General features: G+C 37.4%; 2 protein-coding genes across 2 annotated transcripts; both read left to right on the top strand.

The window, feature by feature from the left end:
• Positions 1–4,465: 4,465 nt before the first annotated feature.
• Positions 4,466–8,536, top strand: LOC119774081 (14-3-3 protein beta/alpha-1-like). Its single transcript, XM_038271394.1, has 6 exons — positions 4,466–4,623; positions 5,640–5,941; positions 6,034–6,157; positions 6,532–6,695; positions 6,862–6,957; positions 7,046–8,536. The coding sequence occupies exons 2-6, from the start codon at positions 5,648–5,650 to the stop codon at positions 7,100–7,102; spliced, it is 735 nt and encodes a 244-aa protein (XP_038127322.1). The 5' UTR covers positions 4,466–4,623; positions 5,640–5,647; the 3' UTR covers positions 7,103–8,536.
• A 466-nt stretch (positions 8,537–9,002) lies between these two features.
• LOC119774080 (embryonic polyadenylate-binding protein B-like) lies at positions 9,003–24,215 on the top strand. The gene is made up of 17 exons (XM_038271393.1): positions 9,003–9,164; positions 11,868–12,072; positions 13,869–14,062; positions 14,135–14,250; positions 16,290–16,385; positions 17,700–17,839; positions 17,919–18,013; positions 20,534–20,671; positions 20,853–20,948; positions 21,031–21,291; positions 21,639–21,726; positions 21,813–21,938; positions 22,024–22,139; positions 23,029–23,137; positions 23,220–23,350; positions 23,701–23,774; positions 24,168–24,215. The coding sequence occupies exons 2-16, from the start codon at positions 11,880–11,882 to the stop codon at positions 23,761–23,763; spliced, it is 1,962 nt and encodes a 653-aa protein (XP_038127321.1). The 5' UTR covers positions 9,003–9,164; positions 11,868–11,879; the 3' UTR covers positions 23,764–23,774; positions 24,168–24,215.
• Positions 24,216–24,254: the final 39 nt, after the last annotated feature.

Raw genomic sequence — 24,254 nt, 5'->3', positions numbered from 1 at the left:
GGCCCTCAGTGGCTAACCTAATTTTTCTTATCGCATCAATAATTGTAGAAACAGGACTAAACATAAACACACTGCTTAGAAAGTTAATTTTTAGACCTGAGAAATAACAGTTGCAACATTTAAGCTTTAGGAATATTTTTTAAACATTCAGATCCAATATTATTTAGAGAAGGTTAGACTCCAAGTAAGTGCCCTGTGGGTTAAGGTTCCAAATTGCATATGTGGCTGTGTTTGTTTCTCCAGAAACCCATCATAAGGCAAAACAAGACAGAAGTTTAACCTTACATGATGTCATACACTATTATAAATACTAATAATATTAATAATAAACAGAAATCAACAAGATGTTTAAGCATTTTAACATAAAGTAGTGATTATATAACAGTTATTGTATCAAAGATTATCCATTGGCATTTCATTGTCATTTGTCTATTACTGGTTTTATAATTGTATTATCAATTGAGGTTTTTATGTCCGTATCTGCGTGTCCTTAGCCTGTAATATCATAAATGACCCCCCTAACACCCCCACCATGGACTGTTCTCCCTGCTGCCCTCTAGGAAGAGGCTTCGAAGCATCCGATACAGGTCCAGCTGATTCCATAACGGTTTCTTCCCCACTGCCATTAGACTGCTGAATGTTGTGTAAAATCAAGGGCGTAGGTTTGATTTCAACTTTGGTTGGGACACTATTTGTTTTCAGTTTCATTGGTCTGATGTCATTGGTCCTATGCAAAAATTTGCATGCTGTTTTTTTTATGCTTAATGTGAGCATCAGAGTACATTTTGTTTACAGAAGACAGCAGCATTTCTTGCTACATTAATACCAATCTTATAAGCACTACACACACTAGATGCTGTTTATCAATGTTTTTCCACTTTGAAAAGGTTTGCATTTAAACTTACCACCAACTAAGACAGTGCCTATTTTACCAAATATAGTCTAAATATGTCCGTCATATGTGGATTTATCCTGTTTTCTTTTGAAGATATAAAATTGTGCAGAGGAAAACAGGTAAACCCCACTCATATTTTTTTTTAATCTAATATGCTCTGTCTGTATCATGAAAAATAATACATTCAAGGGAAGGTAAATAATTGTATTGTATTTGCATGTGCACTGGAACTATAAGAGGAACTGACACTGAGCATTTAAAATATTAACTTCACTATACAAGTTGTACATATGGGCTGTAGTTACTCTGTGTAGCCCATTTCATGTATTTTATCTCGGGCTGAAACAATTAATCATATTAATCAATTATTTAAATAATCGTCAACTAATTCAGTAATTGATTAATCATTAACTGGTGTATAGGGCCACTAAAATGTGCCTTTACCCGACAGAGCGCCCCGCTTAGAGCAGGAATTATACCAAGATTGTAAAAAATATGTAAACATTTTGCATTTGAGATTAAAAAAAAGTTTTTGTCTTTAAATATTCTGCATCCAGAACTCCTCAAGAGGAAAGGTTTCTGTTTCACCTTGTTTCATGTAGTAGAAAATCTTTTTCTTCTTTGGCTATTTGATTATTAATCAATTCATCGAAAAAATAATCGACAGATTTATCAATTCGCAAAATAATCATTAATTGCAGCCCTAATTTTATGGTAACATTCCAAACACATTTCTCCCATAATACAGCACTGAAGGGCAGCTGCTTCACCATGAGGATGCCCTGCATCATTATATCATCATTATATAATGTTTCTATTATACAAGTGTGTTTTTAATGGTAAAGGATTAAATGTAACACAACCTTTAATCATCATCCTATATTGCTTACTGTCTGACTCTTTAAATAGCTCCTTATGCAATAACGCTGTATTTTAAATTATAAACATGTTGTTCACATCGAATTATTGGTAGGGACAAGTAGGTCGATCCAAAATTTTGGTAGGGACATGTTCCTATGGTCCCTATACAAACCTACGCCCATGCGTAAAATTGGTTATTTTATTATATTTATTATATATATAACTGTAAATATACAGTCATTTGTTTATATTACTGTTTTTTAGGTATTTTTTACTGTCTTCAAGGCTGCACTTTAAAAAAAATCTAATTGTCTAGAGAGCTGCTCTTAACGAAATTTTTTTTTGTTTACACTTGTCTATACAAAATGACAAAATAAACCTGTCTAAGTCTGAGGTTTTTATGTGTAGTAAAACAATCTTCCTAACTGAGAGGAACACCTCACATATCTGTTTTATTATTTTTTTGTTTCACTTGTGGGGGTTAAAACTGAAATAAGTTAAACTATTTTCAATATTATTACTTAATGAAATGCCTATGTGTACTGCAACTTCATAAACGCTAAGTAAAAATGGGACAAATTCAATTTAAAAGTTAATATACCATACCAATTTCAGTCTAGCAATGAGTGGTGTATTTGCACGCGGGGTTTAACAAATAAACTATTGTAATAATAACGCATGTAACCATAGAGATTAGTATATATATATATATTTTAACTTTATTTATTTGACAAACCAATAGTGTACAAAGACTCATTGAGGTACAAACATTACAACATGGGTAGAGAAAATAAAATAGAACATGGGGTTAAAAACAAGAACAGATATATAAACAATAAGGCCAATGAATAAATATAGAGCAAGATTTAAAACAAAAGAAAAGTAGAAATACTGGAAGTAACTTTTTTTTTTGGCAGAAACAGATTTCAAATGTTTCAATGAGGTGTAATACGATTTAAATTGGTTAAGAAAAAAAAATCAAAACAAGGAGTAGAACCTCTCCATTTACAGCAATGTGTATGATATTTGACAAGCAAGATATACAAGCAAAATATTAACCATATCTCAAATTTTACTATCAAGGTCATCAACATAAAACATGTGGGTGATTGTTATTTCTTGGATATCCTCAATTTTAAAGGAAAACCAATTTTTGATGTTTCTCCATAGTTTAAAAGAAAAAAGGACGGTAAAACAAAAGGGACAGCATGTTAAATCAAATTTAAATGTTCAAAAATTAAGCCACTGGGTAAATATTGTGAGAGATTTTAAAGTGAGTCTCTTTAACCTTTAACATACCTAGAGAACGCATTCTCAAATAAGGGCAAATTAGTTGTTATCTAGGAAAGTAAAAGGGTTAAATTTTTGTAAATGATCTCTTATGGTCAGTAGAAAAGCAGCGCGTGCATTACGTAAGGCAGATATGCGGTGAGAAAGGAGGAAACAAAAAAACTAAGAGAACTTAAAATTAGATCAAATTAAATGTAGTCCAACTGTACCGTTACCAATAATCCCTCCCTGGATCGTACCTGAAACTACAGTGGATTTGACATGGTTAGAAAAGAAAAAGGAGGGCAATATTTATCATAAACTGATACAGGAATATGTTAATAGTTATTATGGTTATATTCAATTATATACAGATGCATCTAAAAGTGTGAGTAATAGGCTATGTATTGCATTTTATGTTCCAGAGTTCAATATCAAAGTAAATAGGAGAGTATATAATGAATTATCAGTATATACAGGAGAATTATTAGCAATACTATTAGCATTACAATGGATAGAGGAAGTAAAACCATTAAGATCAATTATATGTTCAGATTCGAGTTCAGCTTTAATCAGTATACAAAATAATAGTTTGGATAATAGATCAGACATTTTAATTGAAATACAAGTTTTATATCAAGTTCAAATGATGGGTATTAGTGTTATATTTATTTGGGTGCCAGCACATATAGGGATTAAAGGAAATGAAATTGTAGACAAGATTGCTAAAGAAGCATCACATAAGTAAGCATATGATGATTAACTTAAGTAAGACAGAAATTAAGAGTATCATTAAACAAAGGATGAAGGAAATGTGGCAAAAACAATGGAAAGAAGAAATGAGAGGAATATGGTTTTATAGGAAAGTCAGAGAAATTAGGATAACAGAAGGAAGCAGAATAGAGGAAACAGTTATTTCAAGACTTAGAATTGGGCATACAGGATTAAATAATACATTATTCAAAATAGAGAAACATATATCAGTCAAATGTGAATTTGGTGGACAATATGAAACAGTAGAACATGTAGTGATGTATTGTAAGAAGTATAAAAAATACAAGGAGTAAAATCTCCCCCTTTATAGCAATGTAAATTATATTTAACAAGCAAGAAAACAATATTAACCATAACACATGGGTATTTCTTGGATGTCCTCAAATTTAAGGGACAACCAATTTTTTATGTTTCTCCATAGTTTAAAAGAAAAAAGGACAGTAAAACAAAAGGCACATCATGTTAAATAAAATTTTAATGTGCAAAAATTCTGTCACTGGGTAAATATTATGAGAGATTTTAAAGTGAGTCTCTTTAACCTTTAACATGCCTAGAGAACGCAATAAGGGCAAATTAGTTGTTATCTAGGAAAGTAAAAGGGTGAACTTCGGCTTTGTAAATGATCTCTTATGGTGGGTAGAAAAGCAGCGCGTGCATTACGTAAGGCAGATGTGCGGTGAGAAAGGAGGAAACAGAAGTGCCAGTGTAGCGGAAGTGGTACTGCCCTGAACGCTGAGCGAGACGGAGGACGGAGGCTCAATCGTCCAGAGAGAGAAAAAAACCCGACCCCCCCTAAAAAAGCAGGATTAAAAGTCACCAATTTTGTAAGTGTTAAAGCTTCGCGTGTGTGAAAATCGAACGATAACGCTAGCTTTTCATTGGTAATTCGGCGGGAGAAGAGCTGTTTTTCACCGTGTGCTGCTGAAGCCATCATAACCGAGAGGCTAGGCTAGCTGCTAACCGACGCTCGGATTCCATGACACTTTGTTCTGACAGGCTCTGCAGCCTGGGCGGGCCTCGATACAGCTGTGGGAAAATACGCCAAAAATAAAAGCACGCAGCTCAACGAAACGCCGCATATTGCTATCGTCAGGTTAAATAATCCCCCACACCAGGAATCATTGCTGTCCCGTTCACGGGTAAATAATTGAACGTGGCAGTTGAAATTTTCTCGGCTGGCCTAGCGACAGACAGCGGCAGTCGGCCGACGTTAGCTAGCCTAAACCGATAGCTTCTCCGTTCGCTTTGCATTATCACGATAGATTAGCGCCGGGCGCGTTCTGTGGTCAACTTTGGACACACCCTCAGTTGTTATTAAATGTAGATTTTGATTATATTCCCGGGTATTTAACGATTTAGCGACAAGAAATTGGTCGATTAACACCACAGCCTAGTAGCGCTGCTAGCAACCTCAAGGGAGGGCATTAAAGGCTGACCCGGGAAGCCTTTAGTTGGTTATTTTTTTTTTTTGAACTGGGTGATTAATCAAAGTTTATTGATCCAGCACATAAGTTTTGAACTTAAGGATATTACACCTGCGCTTTCTGACCATGGAGCATAAAGCAGGTTAGGGAGAAGAGTCTAGATTGAAGAGCGCTAGCAGCTAAAACTTGGCTAGTGATGGGTCTGCCTGACCCACTTGCCTAAGGGCCCAGTTCAAACTTCCAGCCAAGTTCTTATAAACCATGTGGTTTCAAAGATGTGATGCAATATGATCGTTTTTTACAGCAAAGTTTGAGTTGTTCAATAGGAAACTGAGCTCACTATATGGATAAGCATTTGCATTGTTCACATGTCAATCTGTAAAACTTACCACCTCTTTTCCTTTTTTATTCAACAGTCTAGAAAATGGATAAGAACGACCTGGTACAGAAGGCCAAGCTTGCTGAGCAGGCTGAGCGCTACGATGACATGGCTGCAGCCATGAAGTCGGTGACAGAGCAAGGCGCAGAGCTGTCGAATGAGGAGCGCAACCTTCTCTCTGTGGCCTACAAGAATGTGGTTGGTGCACGTCGCTCATCCTGGCGTGTCATTTCCAGCATCGAGCAGAAGACTGAGGGCAATGACAAAAAACAGCAGATGGCACGTGAATACCGGGAGAAAATAGAAGCCGAACTGCAGGAAATCTGCCATGATGTGCTTGTAAGGGTTTACACTTGTGAGATCAATGCATTGTGATGTTTTTGAGGAGGTGATACTAAACTGGTGATCTCGTATGTTGACTTTTCTTTTAGGGGCTACTGGACAACTTTCTCATTGCCAATGCATCTGCTGCTGAGAGTAAGGTGTTCTATCTGAAGATGAAGGGCGACTATTATAGATACCTTTCTGAGGTTGCGTCTGGGGAAACTAAGAAGGGTAATTGGATTAATATTCCTATGGATACCAATATGTTAACATTTATTTTACCACAAAATTGGAAGGATGATTAAAATGACAAATATAAAAATTGTGATGTGTAAAAGCCTATTTTACCCAAACTGTGCCTTTTATGACAAGAACTGGAAAGTACTTGCTTAAAAGCCCATGAGTGTTAATTACAAGGCTTGCAGCGACTCGCTGAAATTATTTTTGACGTTATAACAAATGGAATAGACAAAAAAAAAACATCTTTTAACTTAGTGTCCCACCTGCTGGCTTTTTGAGGCATTTTTATGTAAGCATTATAGTAATGCATCCTTTTTTTTAAAGCTAACCTTTTTGAATAATTTTGTCATTTTCCACCAATACAGATACAGTGGAGAACTCTCAGCAGGCGTACCAACAAGCTTTTGACATTAGCAAGGGGGAGATGCAGCCAACACACCCCATTAGGCTCGGCCTGGCCCTCAACTTCTCAGTCTTCTATTACGAAATCCTCAACAACCCGGACAAGGCCTGTAGCCTGGCTAAAACGGTAAGAAAATTCACCTTTTTTCCCCCACTATAACAGGTGTGCACACTGACCGGCAATCAACTTTAAGCTCATTAGATGTATTACACAAATAAGGAATTATATTTAGTGATTATTCTTGGGATTGTATCAACATTGTGATTGCTTGAATGTTTTTTTTCCTCTTCAGGCATTTGATGAAGCAATTGCTGAACTCGACACTTTGAACGAGGACTCTTACAAAGACAGCACCCTGATCATGCAACTACTAAGGGACAACCTGACTGTGAGTTCCTCAGTTGGATTATCCTGTGGTCCCTGATAGCTTTCAACAAACCATATAATTTATTTTTTTATTTTCTTTTTTTCTCCAGCTGTGGACATCAGAAAACCAGGCAGATGAGGGCGAGACCGGAGATGGGGAAAACTGATGGAATTGCACTGTTAATCCACCTACACTCTTATCTTAAACACAGACAGCTTATATACATCCTCCCTCCCCCGCTCCACTCCATCAGCCCCTCCCACTTCTGTATGACAAGCAGCCTGAATTGCTCCCGACCAACTAGTTTACCCCTCTCAGTTCACTGTGAGGTGACAGGGTAATTTTTCAGTTGTTAGCAGATTCAGTCACTTTGTGGAGACATGTCGTATTGATTAGTGAGTCCATGTTGCTGTTGTTTTTGTCAGCTTCGTGTGTAGGTCTGTATGTAGTGAGCGTGAAAGTGTGAGTGACTGTGAAGCGATTGCGCGTGCGATTCCAGGGGGAGGGGGGTGTTGTGAATTTGAATCGTCCTTCCAACTTCCTTTGTCCCAGCTAGTTTGGTGTGCATTTTTCATCCCTTTTTTTTGGGGTTACTTATTTGTGATTCTTCATGATATTTACAGGTTTTAATGTATGGTAATTAAACTGGCAGTTGATTTCCACCAAACACTGTGATGGTAGGCTTTCCATTTGCTTCACAACCCCCAAAAACAGTTTTTTTTTCTTTTTTTCTTACATGTGTGTTTGCATTTCCAGACACATAAGATCCTGTAATCAGTTAACTGCAATTCTGCTGTGGATTCATACAGAAAGGAGGCAGGCTGTATTGTGACACTGACATCTTGGTGTAATTTTCCTTGATCATGTTCACAAATTCAGTTTTCAAGTTGTAAGGGACCCCTTAAATTGTCATGATAGATTTGTTTGGACATGAGACATTCCACATTATTAGGCTTTTTTGAAAACAGCAGTGCTCCTTTTTTTTTTTTTTTTTTTTGAACTAAGTATAGATTGTCATTGTAGTTTTTTCACTGTTCTGGTGCTGCTTGATCTCAGTACAATGAAAATTGTATGCGTAAATGTGGTTCCATGTATTTTGCAAGATTGACTATCATCTGTATGTAAAACCTAAAGTAACCTTTTATTGATGTTAATTGAAAATGTCTTGCCACACTGTATCAACCCTGCTTGCAAAATATTCCTCTTAAAGCGGTTGTTTTCTCCCAAAAAAAGCTTTTGTGCCTGGCTTTCTCTTGCAGCCTCCTGCATTTTTTTTTTCTTCTTTCAAGATAGCAGCATCTGCTTGTTTGAAATCTCATAGAACGAGTTGGACAACAAAAATAAACCCTGACCTCAGTTTTTACCAAGGTGAATCTCTCAGCTGTTAAAAGATGGCTGGTGGGAATGATTGCCTCTTTAAAAAAAAGAATCAGGTTTTAGAAGGTGAAAAGAAGCTCAGTGTCACAATACCATGATATCACCACTACATTCCACATTACTGTAGTTGAAGACACCATTCCACGTTATAGCTGGCGGTCTGTTTACTCTGACAATGCTCCAATAAATTGAAATCTTTTGTTGGGGAAAAAATAAAAAAAAATGTCAGTTCATTATTTTTGCTTGATGAAAATGCAGTTAGTGAATGTGGAACGAAGCCTGTCTGTATATCAGGTATTTACTTGCTTTGTTTTTACTGACAAGTCTTATGGCTAAAATTTGCTTCTGTAACAGTCTATTACCCAGTGTACACACGTGGTTGTGAAAATTTAGAATAGCTATTAAAAAAAAAAGCAGTGATGAAATGGAGATAAACAATGGTTGGTGTAATTCTAGCTTTGTGTTTATGTATCTTAAAACCATTCTAGTTTCACTATACATGTAAGAAATAGGAAAGTGTCAAAGACCATTCAGTGAAATAAAGTTTTGTTTAAGATAAGAGGCAAATTACGTCTTCATTTCTGTTCACAATAACGTTCTGTTCAGTGTTTTATTATAAAACGTTGGTTAATAATTATGGAGGGGTTCCCTTTGGTTCCATCCAAAGCTGAGCTAAAAGGACTACTTTTTATCGCGGAGTGTGACCTCCTCCTGACCTATCGCACCTCGACTCATGTACGTGCGGACGAAGCGTGCAGGTGTTTGGCGATTATCATTAAAACAAGCTGAGGTTCACATGGAAAGGGCTCACAGGCTGCAGCGCTGAAAAAACTCACAGCCCCGTATTAAATGTAAGTGGATTCAAGCTGTATTAAAATAATTTAGTGATTGAAGAGAAATTTGTTTCGCTAGCTGTTCCCGCGCCGGCGGAGTAAGCTAATTTAGGTAGCAACTGTTTTAGCTCTCTGCTTCTACATTTAGGTGCGTCGGCACATCATTTTTCCCACTTAAATTTGAAATTTTATTTATTTGACAAATGTTCTATCCAACAGATCATATCGAGTAGTTGCGTTTAGCTGTTTTAGGAACAACTTATATGTTGAAATACTTACTGAGCGGTTACATCTCCGTTGGTGGGAAAAAGTGCCTTGTTTAAACTGAACTTGAATTAGAATATATAAGAGAACACCCCCACTCTGTTTAACAAGTAAATGTGTATATATATGGCTGGGTGAAATTTTTGATTAATAGACACGATGCTACAGAAAGGAAAGTTAGAAAATATACATTGCTGGGCTTGCATGAATTACTGCATTGATGCATCAAGGCAGGTGGTGGAAGATGTGACTGAAACCATCTTAACATTTTGTATTTATAAAGAGATTCCCATAAATCTGCAAATTTCTAGAAGGCATCTGCACCATGCTGTTTCGGGTATTGTGACCTGCATGTTGTGCCGATAGACATATATATATACAGACGCCTCATTGGACGCTGTCGGCAGTGAGGCCGATGTGCCCAGGGGGCGGCCATCTTGGGTCAGACCACAGATCAGACTGCTGCTGTCAGAATGAATAGGAGGCGCCTTAGGCGGCTTCGATCTAATTTTAATCACGTGAAAGACTAGTAAAAGATAATACTACAATAATCTCTTATAAGTTACAACCACTTAAAAGAACAAAACACATTTAAAAAAATATTTCAGTTCCACATTTATTCAGATTAAAAACTGTTTTAACTGAACTTAAACTGGATGAAATGTATACAAAGTTATATATTTTGCTATTAAATATCAATATGATACAGATTTATATTAATATATTCTAACATTATATCATTTTTTTATATACATAGTATTTTTAAGAATAACGAATATTATCGATAGGGGAAACATAGTAGTAATGTGATTTACAAAAGAGTAAAGTTATTATTTCGTATTCATTTCAATTAATAAGTCTTTTTTTTTGTATTTGACTGTTTAGACTGTTTTGTCAAATCTTGATGAATGGTAAATTTATGTTGTGTCTAACTATGTAACTAAAGGGTTTTTGTACTTTAGAAGTTTGTCTAAACTTCTCCCAAAACTCTTTTTCAAGCTGTTTTTTTTTTTTTTTTTTATCAGCACCACAAAAAAAGTAACTTTGAAACAGGAGGATAATCTATCATAAAATCCTAATAATGAAAGGTAATTCCACTGGGTCTGGTCTGCAGTCTCCTTTTATTTGTGCATCCATAGGCAGAATAAAAGTTGTCCATCTTGAGAGGAAGCTCTGGAACTTTGCTAAGAGTCAATACAAAATTGAAATTATGTATTAAAACAGAGAAAATCAAATCAATCAGTTGTTTCCATGTAGCCCGCAAAACATTCTTTCTTCAGTCGGCCAGTTTTTCTGGAAATCTGTTAAGAGTTCACCGGATTCAGAGCGCCTAAAGAAATAAGGAAGGATATGCCTCAATGCATTAAAATAGTTTAGATTAATTTCTCATACAATTGCAATCATTCTAATAGTTTGACAAACTTAACATAGCGTTTTAGCTTGTGTTCGTTCCCATAGTGCACTGCTTATTTGGGATCATGTCTTTGGGACAGCAGTCTCAGTAGAGACACTCAGACTTTCTTCACACGTCTTCTCAGCTCCTTAAGAGAAGAATGGGGTGTACCAGCAGCAACCAAAAGACACAATTTCCCCATGGTCCCCTTGGCCTCCTCCTGGTGGAACGTGCCAGAAACCCCTCCTGAGGGAGGCGTTTCAGGGGTCATCCGGTGTTTGAGCCACCTCAGCTAACTCCTCTCGATGTGGAGAAGCGATTCTACTCCGAGCTTCTCACTAGAGATTGACTGATACAGGTTAATTAAGACTGATGGCGATTATTTTAACTTCAGTCTGTTGCCAATATTTTTCGTTGAGCCGATTTAGCTTTTTCTTCCTCCATTAAATGATAAAGATTAAAATAGGTACATAACTTTCAGAAAATAATCAAATATTTATTACCAAAACTGGTTAGGCAAACTCCCAAGAACCCTCAAGCTAGTAGCTACCATATCTAAAAAAAAATTTAATAAATTGACAGAAATTAACACATGAAATATATCATAGGTATCTTTAAAATGAGAATCACTTGTTCAGATCTTCCTTTATACACGTTTGGGTGGGAATATCTTATTTTTGATGTTATAATTTTAGTTTCCCAATTGGTTCTCTTTGTTCCTTATACAATTTAATGCAAACACATGTTTTAGATGAGGTATGCTATGGGATATGTAATCATAGAAATGTGAAATTTTAGCTGTTCTGCATTTAGATTTGTCTTTTAGTGGAATAAGAAGCTTCCAGCTTTGGTAACTTGTGAAGTGTTTTCTGTTGCTATAAAAGCCTGCCAAATGTTTGGACAAGCATTTAAGAAAAAGTGTGAAAGTGTAACCATGTTTGGGGCTAGGTTATTAAACGCTGAATTTGCAGTGAAACACTTGGTAGTAGTTTGCTTAAAGAAAACAAACAATGCAACCAAATATCCATAACCTTTTTTTTCTTTTTTCTTTTTTTTTGATCCAGCAGTTACGCAACATGAACAGCAGCGGACCAACGTATCCTCTTGCCTCTTTGTATGTTGGGGACCTGCACCCTGATGTTACAGAGGCAATGCTTTATCAAAAGTTCTCTCCTGCTGGACCCATCATGTCGATCCGTGTATGCCGGGACATCATTACCCGCAGATCTCTTGGATATGCCTACATCAACTTCCAGCAGCCGGCAGACGGTAAAGCTTTTACCTGCCAGAAAAGGGTAGTGAAAGAAACAAACGGTCCCATATGTGAAGCAAAACTATAGCATTCATTGTTAGATTTAAAACATGCGAAGGGAAGTTTCAAACCACAAACTCAAATTTAGTGCAGATCCTTTATTTATATTGTGTAGTAGAAATTATTCATATTCCTGATTAGAGTCTGGTACAGAATCTGGTGGGGGCTTAAGATGACTGGAAAGTGTTTTATTTAAGCTCAAAAAGATGGGCTAAACTAAAGAAAGTTAGTTGGTTTTATGGAGTGATCAGTGTTGCTTTGTGGGGAGGGGGTGCTACTAGCATGTAGGGACTGTGGAAAGGACAGATCTATGCTGTGGTTCAGTGGCCAGATTAATACTATGGAGAACGGAATGAAGACAAATATGTGGATATAAAAAACATCAGCTTAAAAAGAGATGGAACCTTTTTTTTTTTTTAGGTTTTTTATATTGTATATCAAATTTGCATGTTTTCCCTGAGCATGCGTGGGTTCTCTCTTGGTACTCCAGCTTCCTCCCACAGTCCAAAGACATCAGTGTAAGGCTAATTGGCTTCTCTAAAGTCTCCTTAGGTGCGAGTGTGTCTGGGTCCTGTTTGACTCTGTTGCCCTGCGATAGACTGGCGACCTTTCCAGGGTGTACCCACCAGCACCCCTTGTGACCCCAGCAGGGATAAACATAATGGAAAATCAATGGATGGAAGGATATTTGTCCCCCGGAAAAGTTTGAAATGTAGACTCTCTGAAATGCTATATCCTACAGTTTGAGGTGGAATGCAGCTAACTTTTTGTCTTTGTTCCAACACTACTTTTGTCCTGACTATGGGAAGTATGTGTGCTTGACTAATTGGGTTTCTCTTTCATCTAAAGCCATACTTTAGAGTCTCTATACTCCAGTTAATGTTTAATCAATTATTAAATTAGTTGATTAGTTGATTGTTTTAATAATTGATTAATCATGATTAATCTTTTTAATTGTTTCATAGCCTTATTAAAACAATCATAAAATGTAATGCTATGTTCACACCGTGATTTGAGCAGCAAAAAAGCACCTGCTGCTTCAATTTCGATGCTTGTACGCACAAAGGACAGGCGCTTCCAGTAAAGTTTGTCCAGATGCAAATGATTCTTCTGCTGCCCCTGTGTTCAATGGCAGAGAGTAGCTGGATAAAAAGTAGTTTTAATAGATGAGATTACGATCCTTCCTCTAAATCTTATTTGCTGTTGGAGCTGTGCAGACCCCCGCATTCCGGCTGTCACTGGGAATCCAGCAACAGCTGCCTCGGTCCCAGTCGCCTCTTGTGGGTTTTTTCCCCCGACAGTTCATGGCGGCTGGAAGTAGATGTTAGCGTTTTTCAGGTATGTGGTTCAAACTGCAGGCACCAGAATACTAAAAGCAAACATTTTGCCGACAGGTTTTGACATTTTAAGTTAATTTAGGCATTTATAAACTGTTTCAGAGGACTGATCATAGCGATCTGCATCAGCAGGGCTTTCCATTTCCCTCCCAGCTACTAGATCAGCTTTTCTGAGTGGTTTACATGGCGCGTTGAGCAGCAGAAAACTCCAGCACCTGCTGCTTGTGAAAGTTTTAACATTTGAGTGAAGTTTTGGGGGGGAAATTGGGACGTGCCAAAGCTGCACATCCTAAAAACAGGGTGTAAAATTTCTAATATTTTTAGTAAAGGGCATACAATGTGCATCCGTAAGCATTGCTAGCTAAAAGCCTGCTGTAGAGGGAGTCTGTATTTGTGTTTTCTATTTTCATTTTCAGCCGAGTGTGCCTTAGATACCATGAATTATGATGTCATCAAGGGTCGACCCATTCGAATAATGTGGTCTCAGCGTGACCCAGGTCTCAGGAAGTCGGGTGTGGGTAACATCTTTATCAAGAACATGGATGAGTCCATCGACAACAAAGCGCTTTATGATACCTTCTCAGCCTTTGGCAATATATTGTCTTGCAAGGTACGTTAATTTTTAGAAAAAGGCCACATAGATGTCTTATTTTATAACTCCATATCTATGGGATTGTTATAGGTCGTCTGTGATGAGAAAGGATCCAAAGGCTATGGCTTTGTTCACTTTGAGACTCAGGAGGCTGCAAACCGTGCCATTGACACAATGAATGGGATGCTTCTGAATGACAGGAAAGTGTGAGTAAACTTTGATCCTTTTTGGCGAATAAGTCTGAGGGCTCCAGACCTGGCACTGGTTGCACTGGTTCCACTAACCTTTTCAGTTTATTGTATGAAAACAAGCGCGTGCACCATAAAGCCGTTTAAAGCAACTGTCCACCCTGGGTCCTGCTGTGGAAATGATTACCTTTGCTTCTTCTGGTGTAATAATTTATATATGCTGTAAAACCCTTTATGGAGCTGTGTTTTATCTGCGTTATCTGAATGTGTTTTTTCTGTGATGATCGCTTATTGTGACATCAGAAGCTATGACATGTCTGTCTTATCGGTATACCTGTTCATCAGACAACTTATGACTTCAGCTAGTGCTTGTGGACTCGAAGGTAACCTTAATCATTCCTTCCATCTGTGGATTATTTTCTATGAGCTGGTAACATTAGACAAATCAAGTCGATTCTGGTTTAAGTTTGAAGTCCTTCAGTGTTTGTTTGTCACTTGCAAACTGAAACTTATGAGAAAAGTCTATAACATACTGATGCTTGGGTGCCCGCAGTGGTCAGAGTAAGAAACACTTGCTTCTGAGAAAAGACTAGGAGTGACTTTTCATTTAGAAAATATCTGGATACGTACTGCAGGCTTTTATGAAGGTATTGATTCACTGATGTGTAATGTCCTTGGCAATCATTCGTGAATGCATTTTTTAATCTACAACAGAAAATGAACGCTTGGAAAGAATCTGGTGCACAAATTCTTTTTTTTTTTCTAAAGCATGAAAAACACCAGTTCAATACAGAAGTGATGATGAGAAAGCATTTAATGTTGATTTACGTAACCAGAGCCCACGTCAAACTCCTCAGGTCTTCCTCTCCATGTTAGAGTAATGAAAGGACTGACTGTTGTTTTTACTGTTGAAGACGTAAAGCTGATTTTCCACCACATTTTCTTTAACTTGTATGTCCTCTACAAAACACTTTTTGCTTACTTGTGAAAATGCAGACCACAAATGGTCAACACAAGGAAAGGAAAGTATTGCTCAATCTCGAAATAAGGGTAAAGTCACTGCTATATTGCCCCCTTTGGAATGTTTTTTGGCTCTTTATCTTTTAATTGCTGTTTTTTTTTTTTTTTTTTTTTTTTTTTTTTTTTTGTTGAAACGATGTAGCACTAACTTTAAATCAGAGGACATATGCTTGTTCCATGGGGGATGAGTGTTTCACCTGTCCTTAGTTAGGAACCTAGCAGCTCCAACAACAAAAGTCCTGTTTCTAGACCATACCTCTCAAAGTAAACGTATTCAAACATTTTGTCTTTGTTTTTGAGGCACAAGATATGGGTTAGCCAGTCTTTTTTTAAATGTAACTTTTTTGGCCTTTTTAAGCTGAGTTGATGCATGCTTTGAGACTGAGGCCAATGTTGCTAACTGCAACTGGAGCGTGTAACAAAAGTAATTTCCCTCTGGGATTATTAAAGTATTTCGGATTTAGTATATCAGCTTTGTGGCCATTGCAGTACTTAATATATAAGGAGCAAGAATAGATGAGTCAAGGTTGAATTCCTGTTATGATCCATGTTTTATTGTTAATAGAGATGATTCAAGTGAAGCAGCTATAAAAATGTGGTTTTATAGATTAAGTCAATGTATTTCATTGTTATACACTAGATTTTGTCACATGACCAGACTAGTCTGTACTTTGGGTCTCTCTTCCAATACAGTCAGAGGTAAACAATAGGAATTGCAGCAGAAAAAGGGTGCTACAGGTGTGACTTTGCAAACATAATTTTGATGTTTTATTAAAGCTTAAATGATTTTGCTGGTGAAAAAAATAAAATGTTCCATACATGCTGTGCACATGATTTCATTGGTTTAAATCTGCATGCAAAACGTTAGCTGGACCAGTGCAACCAAGGCAGGAAAAGTGACCATTTTTCTAGTGATCTAACTGGAGCCCTCCTTTTACTGAGGTTAGGCAAAGCTAAGAGCAGAAGTTGTTTGTGCTGCTAATTCAAAGCACAATTGCTGCAGATGATTTCTCTGTGTTTTTGTTGTTTTTACTCAGTCAAGAGGCAGGTAAAAAGGAATCTGGCATTGTCAACCCAAAGGACCATTTCCTGTGGCAAAAATGTCAGTTATCCCAGCTTAGGTCAGCAAATAGGTAGGACCTTTGTCTAGGTGTGTTTGTTTGTATTATAATCCTAGAACCGTGCTGATAGAACTGTCTCTCAGAGCAGAACCATATCAAACCTTCAAGCTGCAAACTCATTTTGAAAGGGGCCTAGTCAAGAACTATGATTTTGCTAATTTCTATGCCAGTAGCTTACTCTGGTTGCATTCAAAGGCCTTCCAATTAAATAATGTTTGGCTTTTTAGACCACTAGGGACTGTGTACAACAACCTGTTGAAAAAACTTCCTGGATGAGAAGAGAAACTTTTTCAAAATTGGAAACAAAGTCCAGTGGATTGTTTTTTTACTTTTTTAGAATGACTATGACCTGGATGACTGAGAATCTTCACAAACAACCTGTTCAAAAGTTCTCCTCAGGCTCCAAAAAGGCTAAGTAAATACTATCAGGGCAAACGAATAGTGTATATTGCTTACTTTAACATGACTATATGGCTTTTGGTTTTTAAATTCTTTTTAAATATGCATAGTACATGACTAGGCCCCTTCATGTTTCTCTTAATCTTATGTGTTATAAAGGTTTAATAGCAATTCAGCATTTCACATTAGGTCACATTACCACCAAAAACTTCAGTGTACTTTATTAGCATTTTTTTTTATCTTATGGGATGAACTCCGAGTGTGAAGAGGAAGGAAAATGGTGCATAGCTTTCATTACTTTTTCCAAATTAAAATCCAACCCCTTGGGCAGTGTACAGCCACCTTGTCCTGTGAATCCCACTAATAATGAGTGGAGATCTCCAGTCCAGGAAAACTCCTGACCGTTGTCCACTGAAGACAGTTCATTAGGCTAGATTTCATTTAGAGGTCTTGGAGTGTAAAGGTGGCTGAATACAAAAGGGGAAATATTTTTAAAATATTTCTAATGAACAAACTTTAACATCATTTCTGAATTTTCTCTCTTCACTTAACTATAATTTATTAGTGTTGGTTTGTTGTATTGGAATAGAATATATTTCTCTGAGCTTGTGGTCTAAATTTGAACCTGATCTAGGCTTATTAATACCCTTTTATTCGTCATTGTTTATTTTTTTTATAAATCCAGGATAACTGCAACCCATGGAACCCAGAACTGGTTCTTCATTTGAAGATTTTTTTTTAAATTGAAACCCTGAAGAGTATTAATGGAAAAAAGTAGTAAATAGACTTTGATACAGGTTTTTTTTTTTTTAACTGAGGCTATTTGATCTGAACCGGATCTCTGTGGAAAATGTTGTATATTTAAATCTGATATCTTTAGCTCTTTAGCCTCTTAAATTTGCCCGGGCTCTTTGGTTCCATCTTCAGGTTTGTTGGCCACTTCAAGTCTCGCAAAGAAAGGGAGGTAGAGTTTGGCTCCAAAGCTCTGAAGTTCACTAATGTGTACATCAAAAACTTTGGAGAGGACTTTACTGATGAGAAACTCAAGGAAGTTTTTTCTACCTTTGGTGAGAACATTTTTTTCCTGTTAATGACGCTGTCAAAGCTGTTTTTCTTGTTTTTCCTTACTGACCTGTTTGCCCTCAGGGAGGACCCTTAGTGTGCGGGTGATGAAGGATGAGAAGGGCCGTTCCAGAGGATTTGGGTTTGTCAACTATTCTCACCATGAGGATGCTCAGAAGGTAACAAATGCCAGTTGATGGTTTTATGATACTTTAATTTATGGTTTTAAATGTGCTTTTGAACTATTTGCTGTTCATATTATTAGTCTTTGTTCATTTTTTTCATGTCCAAATTGATTATAGGCTTTGAATTGAAGTTTAATATTATCTTAGAAGAAAAAGTAGTGACAAGGATCCAATGGATTAGGGTAGAAATCTTCCACAGAAAACGGCTCTTGATGAAGAGGCAGCACTATCATGATCGATGCTGAGCAATGACTGGACTATAATTCAGTATTGTATATAATTTTAATAACTGCGGAATGACTTTTAAGAACATTTACCATATTGTTGGGGATTATGGTTAGGGTGTTGCCAACTGTTTGCATTGATTTAAGCCTTTCAAATATGATCAAATGAATACAGAATAAAGTTCCAGCTAAAATTATTCTCATCTGTCAGATTCGGTTTGATTTTAGAATAGAAAATCCCTTTATTGTCCCACAATGGGGAAATTCTGGTGTTTACAGCAGCAAAAGATTATAGAAAAAATGCACACACAAATATGGACTTTATGAAACCTTTGATTCAAGACGTATATTGAGGAAACGGATACACTTTTATATATAAGGAGTTATAAATAGTATATTTACAAACTGAACCGCAGAAAATTCATTCAGCCTGTTGCCATGGAACAGTATATTACTGGACACTTGATTGATGCTTCTGCTACAGCATGCATGTGCTCTATAGCATTACAACTTTTGTAATACCAGGGAGGTACTGCTTAAGAATACTCAGCGGACTCTAGTGGACAATAGTAATGTTACAACACTGATAGAAATTCGCACCAGACGGACATTATCAAGTAGCGGAGGAAACAAATTCTAATCTAATAAGTAATCAATACTTAATCCTAAATTCATTAATTGTTTATGTCCCCAATTCTCAATCATGCACTCAATGCCCTATCGTTTGCAAAAAGCTTTTTCAAGATTGTTGGAAAAGTAGAAAAATAAGAGACTTACTTGGGTGCTCACACTCTTTGACATGATCCCACAGTTGTTAGTGAGAACAAAGCATAAAGTCGGAAGGAATTGTCTGGAAACGTACACGGAAACAATATGCTTATTTGAGTGTTCATTCATTCCTTAATGGAAATGTTTACAAATGCCTGGACTCTTCCTAGAGCTGACTGCTTGTCTAAATTGAGCTATCAGGGGAGAAGGGCCTTAGTCCAGGAGGTGACCAAAAAACCCTTGGTTACTCTATCAAAGCTTCAGCGTTTTTCTATGGAAAGAGGAGAAACTTTCAGAAGGACAGTCACTCTGCTCTTCTGTCCGAATAATGCAAGCAGTGAGGAAGGAGATGTGGAAAGGAAGCAGGAGGCTTGGTGCTCAGAGGCCATATGGATTCACACAATACTGTGCAGGACAAGAAGTATGGACACAGCCTATCTGAAGTAATTTATCTTCACATGTTCAGTGTGTGACGCCTGAAAAATATATAAACCTACATGTTTTGGTTGTGTAATAGAGCTTCAGCTGTTTGCTGTGTGTGTGTAACTTGTTTTTTTAAGGTCTTTTTCAGAAGGCTGTAGTCCCAATTCTATTATGATCCATGTGTGTTTCCAGTTCATAATGTTAAAGCCTGACTGTAGAATCTGTTTTGACCCTTCCTTTATTAGCAGCAGTGTTGTTTCTCCAGTCCAGTTTATTGTTTTGCCATCTTGTAAACCAAAGATCCCTAAATTAAGTTTATAACAAAATATGTTCTTTTTTTTCCTGGTTTGTTCAAAATAAAAGTTTTTGTCAAACACAGCTGATAAAGGGGGAATCAACTCTCTGCTCCCCATCTATAGTTACCTGGATTGAGAATCTATGCGTGATTAGAGCAAGTTTCCACTAGAAGCTTTTATCCAGAACCTTTTAGCCGCTGAGAGCTGGGTCAGGTTCTCGTTTGTCTGCCTATTTATGACATGCTTTAAGTTTAGTGTAACAGATACACTGACATCCAGAATGCTTTTGCGGTTTATTACTTAACACCAGCACAAGCTATGACAGAAAAACATGGATGGATATAACAAAAAAACATGAAATCAGTTGCTTAACGAAGCGTAGTGAAGTGAAGCAGTCAAACTGCAGCCCCACCTTGACTCTCATCAGTGATGCACTCCACTTCTGCAACAAACACTCATAACCAAGCACACCTTGCACCACCTTTCCATTTTGGTTCATTCACAAAGTCCAGTCCAAAATAAATCTTCAAATTATAAATTTTTTTATCATTAGTGATCTGTGAAAAGAATAACTGTCTGAATCATAATTCTGTTTTGTAATCAATTAAAATGGAAACTGATACCAGGAAAATGCTGGTAATATTGAGGAATCTAGCAGTAGTCTTCTGATAAATTAACTACATGTGCAAATGTCTTTCTGCTTTGGGTTCATAGCAAACATCTATTCCAGAAAATGAGTACTCTATTAAGACAATAACTTTATTGCCTTTTAAAGATTACTGCTGTCCATGCTTGTTTCTCAGGCTGTGGATGAAATGAATGGAAAGGAGATGAATGGGAAGACCATCTATGTAGGAAGGGCTCAGAAGCGTTTGGAGCGTCAAGGGGAGCTGAAGCGCAAGTTTGACCAGATCAAACAGGACCGCATCCAACGCTATCAGGTGCAGCCATCTTTTACTGACATGTGGACATAGTCACACCTTATTATAAAACCACATTTTAACCAAATGTTTTATTGCTACCCTTATGTAAGCAGATTACTGGTCAGAGTTGGTCATAACAAAGAATGCCAAATACGTTTAATGTGATTAATGAAATTAATCTGGCACTGTGACGACTTAGGGGGTGAATCTATATGTGAAGAACTTGGATGATAGCATCAATGATGAGAGGCTCCGGAAGGAATTTTCTCCTTACGGCACAATCACCAGTGCTAAGGTAAAGTTTGTACATAGTGGCAGTTCAGCGTGTTTTCATTTCCCATTCTCTGAACTTTAGCTCCTTTTTGTTTTTGCTGCAGGTGATGACTGACGGTGGCCAGAGCAAAGGCTTCGGCTTTGTCTGCTTCTCTTCCCCAGAGGAAGCAACGAAAGCAGTGACCGAAATGAATGGGAGAATAGTTGCCACCAAGCCGCTGTATGTTGCTTTGGCACAGAGGAGGGAAGAGCGTAAAGCCATTCTAACTAACAAGTACATGCAGAGGCTCGCTACGCTGAGAACCATGAGCAGTCCCATCATTGATTCTTATCACCAGTCTGGATACTACATGACCATACCTCAGGTAGGAGCATTTGACCTGCAACACTGGATTAGTACTTTAAGGAAAACATGACTGAATAGTCGTGATATTTCCTATTCGGGTTTAAAATGTTGTTCTACTTAACTTGTTTTGCATAGGACCTTTCCCTGGTGTTAGAGCTACCAGAGGCTTGGTTAAGAAATCTGGCATTGGAGCAGTAAATTTGAATATTTTTTCTTTTTAAATCAGTTCAAGTGTCGCCAAACTTTGCATTCCATCGATCTAAACTTTTTTTGTTTTTCCTGTTTAACCCAGTTTATACTCCCAGAGGGAATAATCCAGCGGTTAATTTGCTTTCTGTGCATTTAATATGGACCTTTATCTTGCAGCCTCCCACTCGTTCTTTCTACAACCACAATGCTGTCAGCAATCTGAGACCAGTCCCTCGTTGGACAGGACAGCCGCCCAGACCCCAGGGTGAATTTATCATTCCTTGGTTTGATGGAAACACTTCTCTTTATTTTATAAAGCTAGTAGGTAAATTAATACCTTTATCCTTCCAGGACATTACCCGCCTCAGTATGTAGGGAATCCCCCTCCACCGCCGCGTCGCAGTTCACCAACAATTACTACAGTCCGGCAGGCTTCAACCCAGGCTCCACGAGTCGTAAACTCCACACAAAAGACAAGTACCTAGATTATATTATATCAGTCTTTTTCTAATGGGTGCAACTTAAAAATATGTTCCTGTTTGACACATTTGTGCTCCTTTAGACAACATAGGGACTCAGACTGGAGGAGTTCCCAGAGGAAGTCAGTACAAGTATTCATCTGGAGTGAGGAACCCTCTTCATGTTGCTAATGTTCCTGCGAACATGACAAGACCCCAGGTACCTCTGTCAGGCCTCTTTTCTGCAACCTGTACAAGCCAGCTGAGAAACTAAATGAAATATTTTAGGGGAAAGTACAACTGCATCATTTTTCAGAGGTGTGTGCACCTGTCAGTCTTTTAAATTACATGGGATTATTTCTACTAAGTAGAAAGAAAAGTATCATAGGCTACGTTCACATTGCAGCCTGAAGTGACCCACAGATCCTATTTTTTTTATTTTTTTAACCAATGCGACCCAGGCCGATACGAATCTGATCTTTTCAAATGTGTCCTGTGTCTGAACGGCCAGGTCGGATTCATCCCACCTGAACGTCACTATTCTGGGTCGGCAAGAAAAACAAAAACCATGGCGGACGATGATGCAGAGAGCAGTATTTATGTTCAACCATCTTGAAAAGATTGTGTTTTTATGGTTGGGGAAAGGTCGCTAGATGCGCTCGGGCACGACCATCCATGTTTACTTCCGTAAACACAGAGCATGCTGACCTGTGACGTCATTGCGTCTTCCACTGCACATGCGCGACACTTGCGTTGTAGGACACAGAGATCACATCACAACACAAAAAAAAGGCCTGCATCGTGAACATAGCCATAAAATGGGGAGAATAAGACATTAAAATGAATAAATTGCAATAAAATTGAAATATCAGATTAGCAAATTATTAACAGTATGTGAACAAGATCAATGAGTGGCTAATTGAACAGATCATGGTTGGGTTAACTTTGGAAATTATTATGTGAGGGAAATGATTATAACTCTTTTAACAACTTCATAGGGCATGCAGACTTTTTTATCTACTTTAAGTTGTGAATATTATAAGGACTCCATGGGGCGGCAGTTTAGAAAAAGGAATGAAGCTGTGAGTTTGTTTTTGTTTTGTTCCCAGGTCGTTCCTGCGCCTGCAGTAGATCAGCTAGTTCATATTCCAGGCTCAGAGCCACTCACTGCTTCAATGCTGGCTGCAGCTCCCCTCATGGATCAGAAACAACTCCTTGGTCGGCCATTTCTCATTTTGGCTTTCGTTTAGCCATCTGTTTGCTTTTGTTTTCATACCTTCTCCTCTCTTGTGGCACACAGGGGAGCGTCTGTATCCTCTGATTCACGCGCTTCACCCAAACCTGGCAGGAAAGATCACAGGGATGCTGCTAGAGATTGACAACTCAGAGCTGCTGCACATGCTGGAGTCACCGGAGTCCCTGAACTCTAAGGCATGTTGAATTCACAGACTTTCCACATATTCATTAAGATGACATTTAGACACTGAGGCGTGAGGTTATGGAACAAATATTACCCTCAGCATTTGTTTTCATATCGCTGGTTAAGTAATGTATATAACTATCAAATTACTATAAATAAATGTTATTATAAAACTAGCAATAGCCTGGTTCTAAAAGGAGTAAGTTCATGTGTGACATAGTGGAACAAAAAATTTTGTTTTTTTTTTTTGTTTTTTTTGTATTGAAACTTGATAAAATGAATGTTAATAAAGAAAATCACAACTTCTGTACTGACTTTTTATTTATCCCCAAGATGTTCTTCCTTGTTTTTTGTCTTTCAGGTGGAAGAGGCGATCGCTGTTCTGCAAGCTCACCAGGCAAAAGATTGTCCTCCAAAAAAGTGAAATAATTTAAGGTCAGCATTAGATTTAAGGGGGACTTGCTTGATTTGTTGTTTGAGGGGGCGTGAAAGCGATTTTTCTAGGGGATGTAAATATTGGGTCATTAAAAATATTTAGAAAACCTATATTTAATTTGATTGGAAGTGCTTAAAAATGTAAATACAGTTTAAGTTTAGGCTGAATTAGCTACTGATACTGCTCAATCAGATGTTTCAGCTTTAAATATGAATAATCTTAAGATCAAGATAAATATGTGGTCATAATACATCCAAGTTTATTTTAGTTGATTGGATAAACCCATTTAAAGGATTATTTACCAGTAAAGAGCCTGTTTGTTTAAGCCCTGTTTTTTTTTTTTTTACCAGAAAGATTACCTGGGAGGTCTAACTGTGCATTTGTTTTTCCAGGTGTGAACGTTGTTTTGGAGGAATGGAAAAGTTATCAGTGATTTTTGGAGAAAAAAAAAAAAAAAAGGAAAAAGCAAAAATATGATT

This window comes from Cyprinodon tularosa, unplaced genomic scaffold, assembly GCF_016077235.1.
Source record: "Cyprinodon tularosa strain WSP-4 unplaced genomic scaffold, ASM1607723v1 ctg8, whole genome shotgun sequence".
Classification (NCBI taxonomy): domain Eukaryota; kingdom Metazoa; phylum Chordata; class Actinopteri; order Cyprinodontiformes; family Cyprinodontidae; genus Cyprinodon; species Cyprinodon tularosa.
This window is presented reverse-complemented; position numbering and strand designations above follow the sequence as displayed.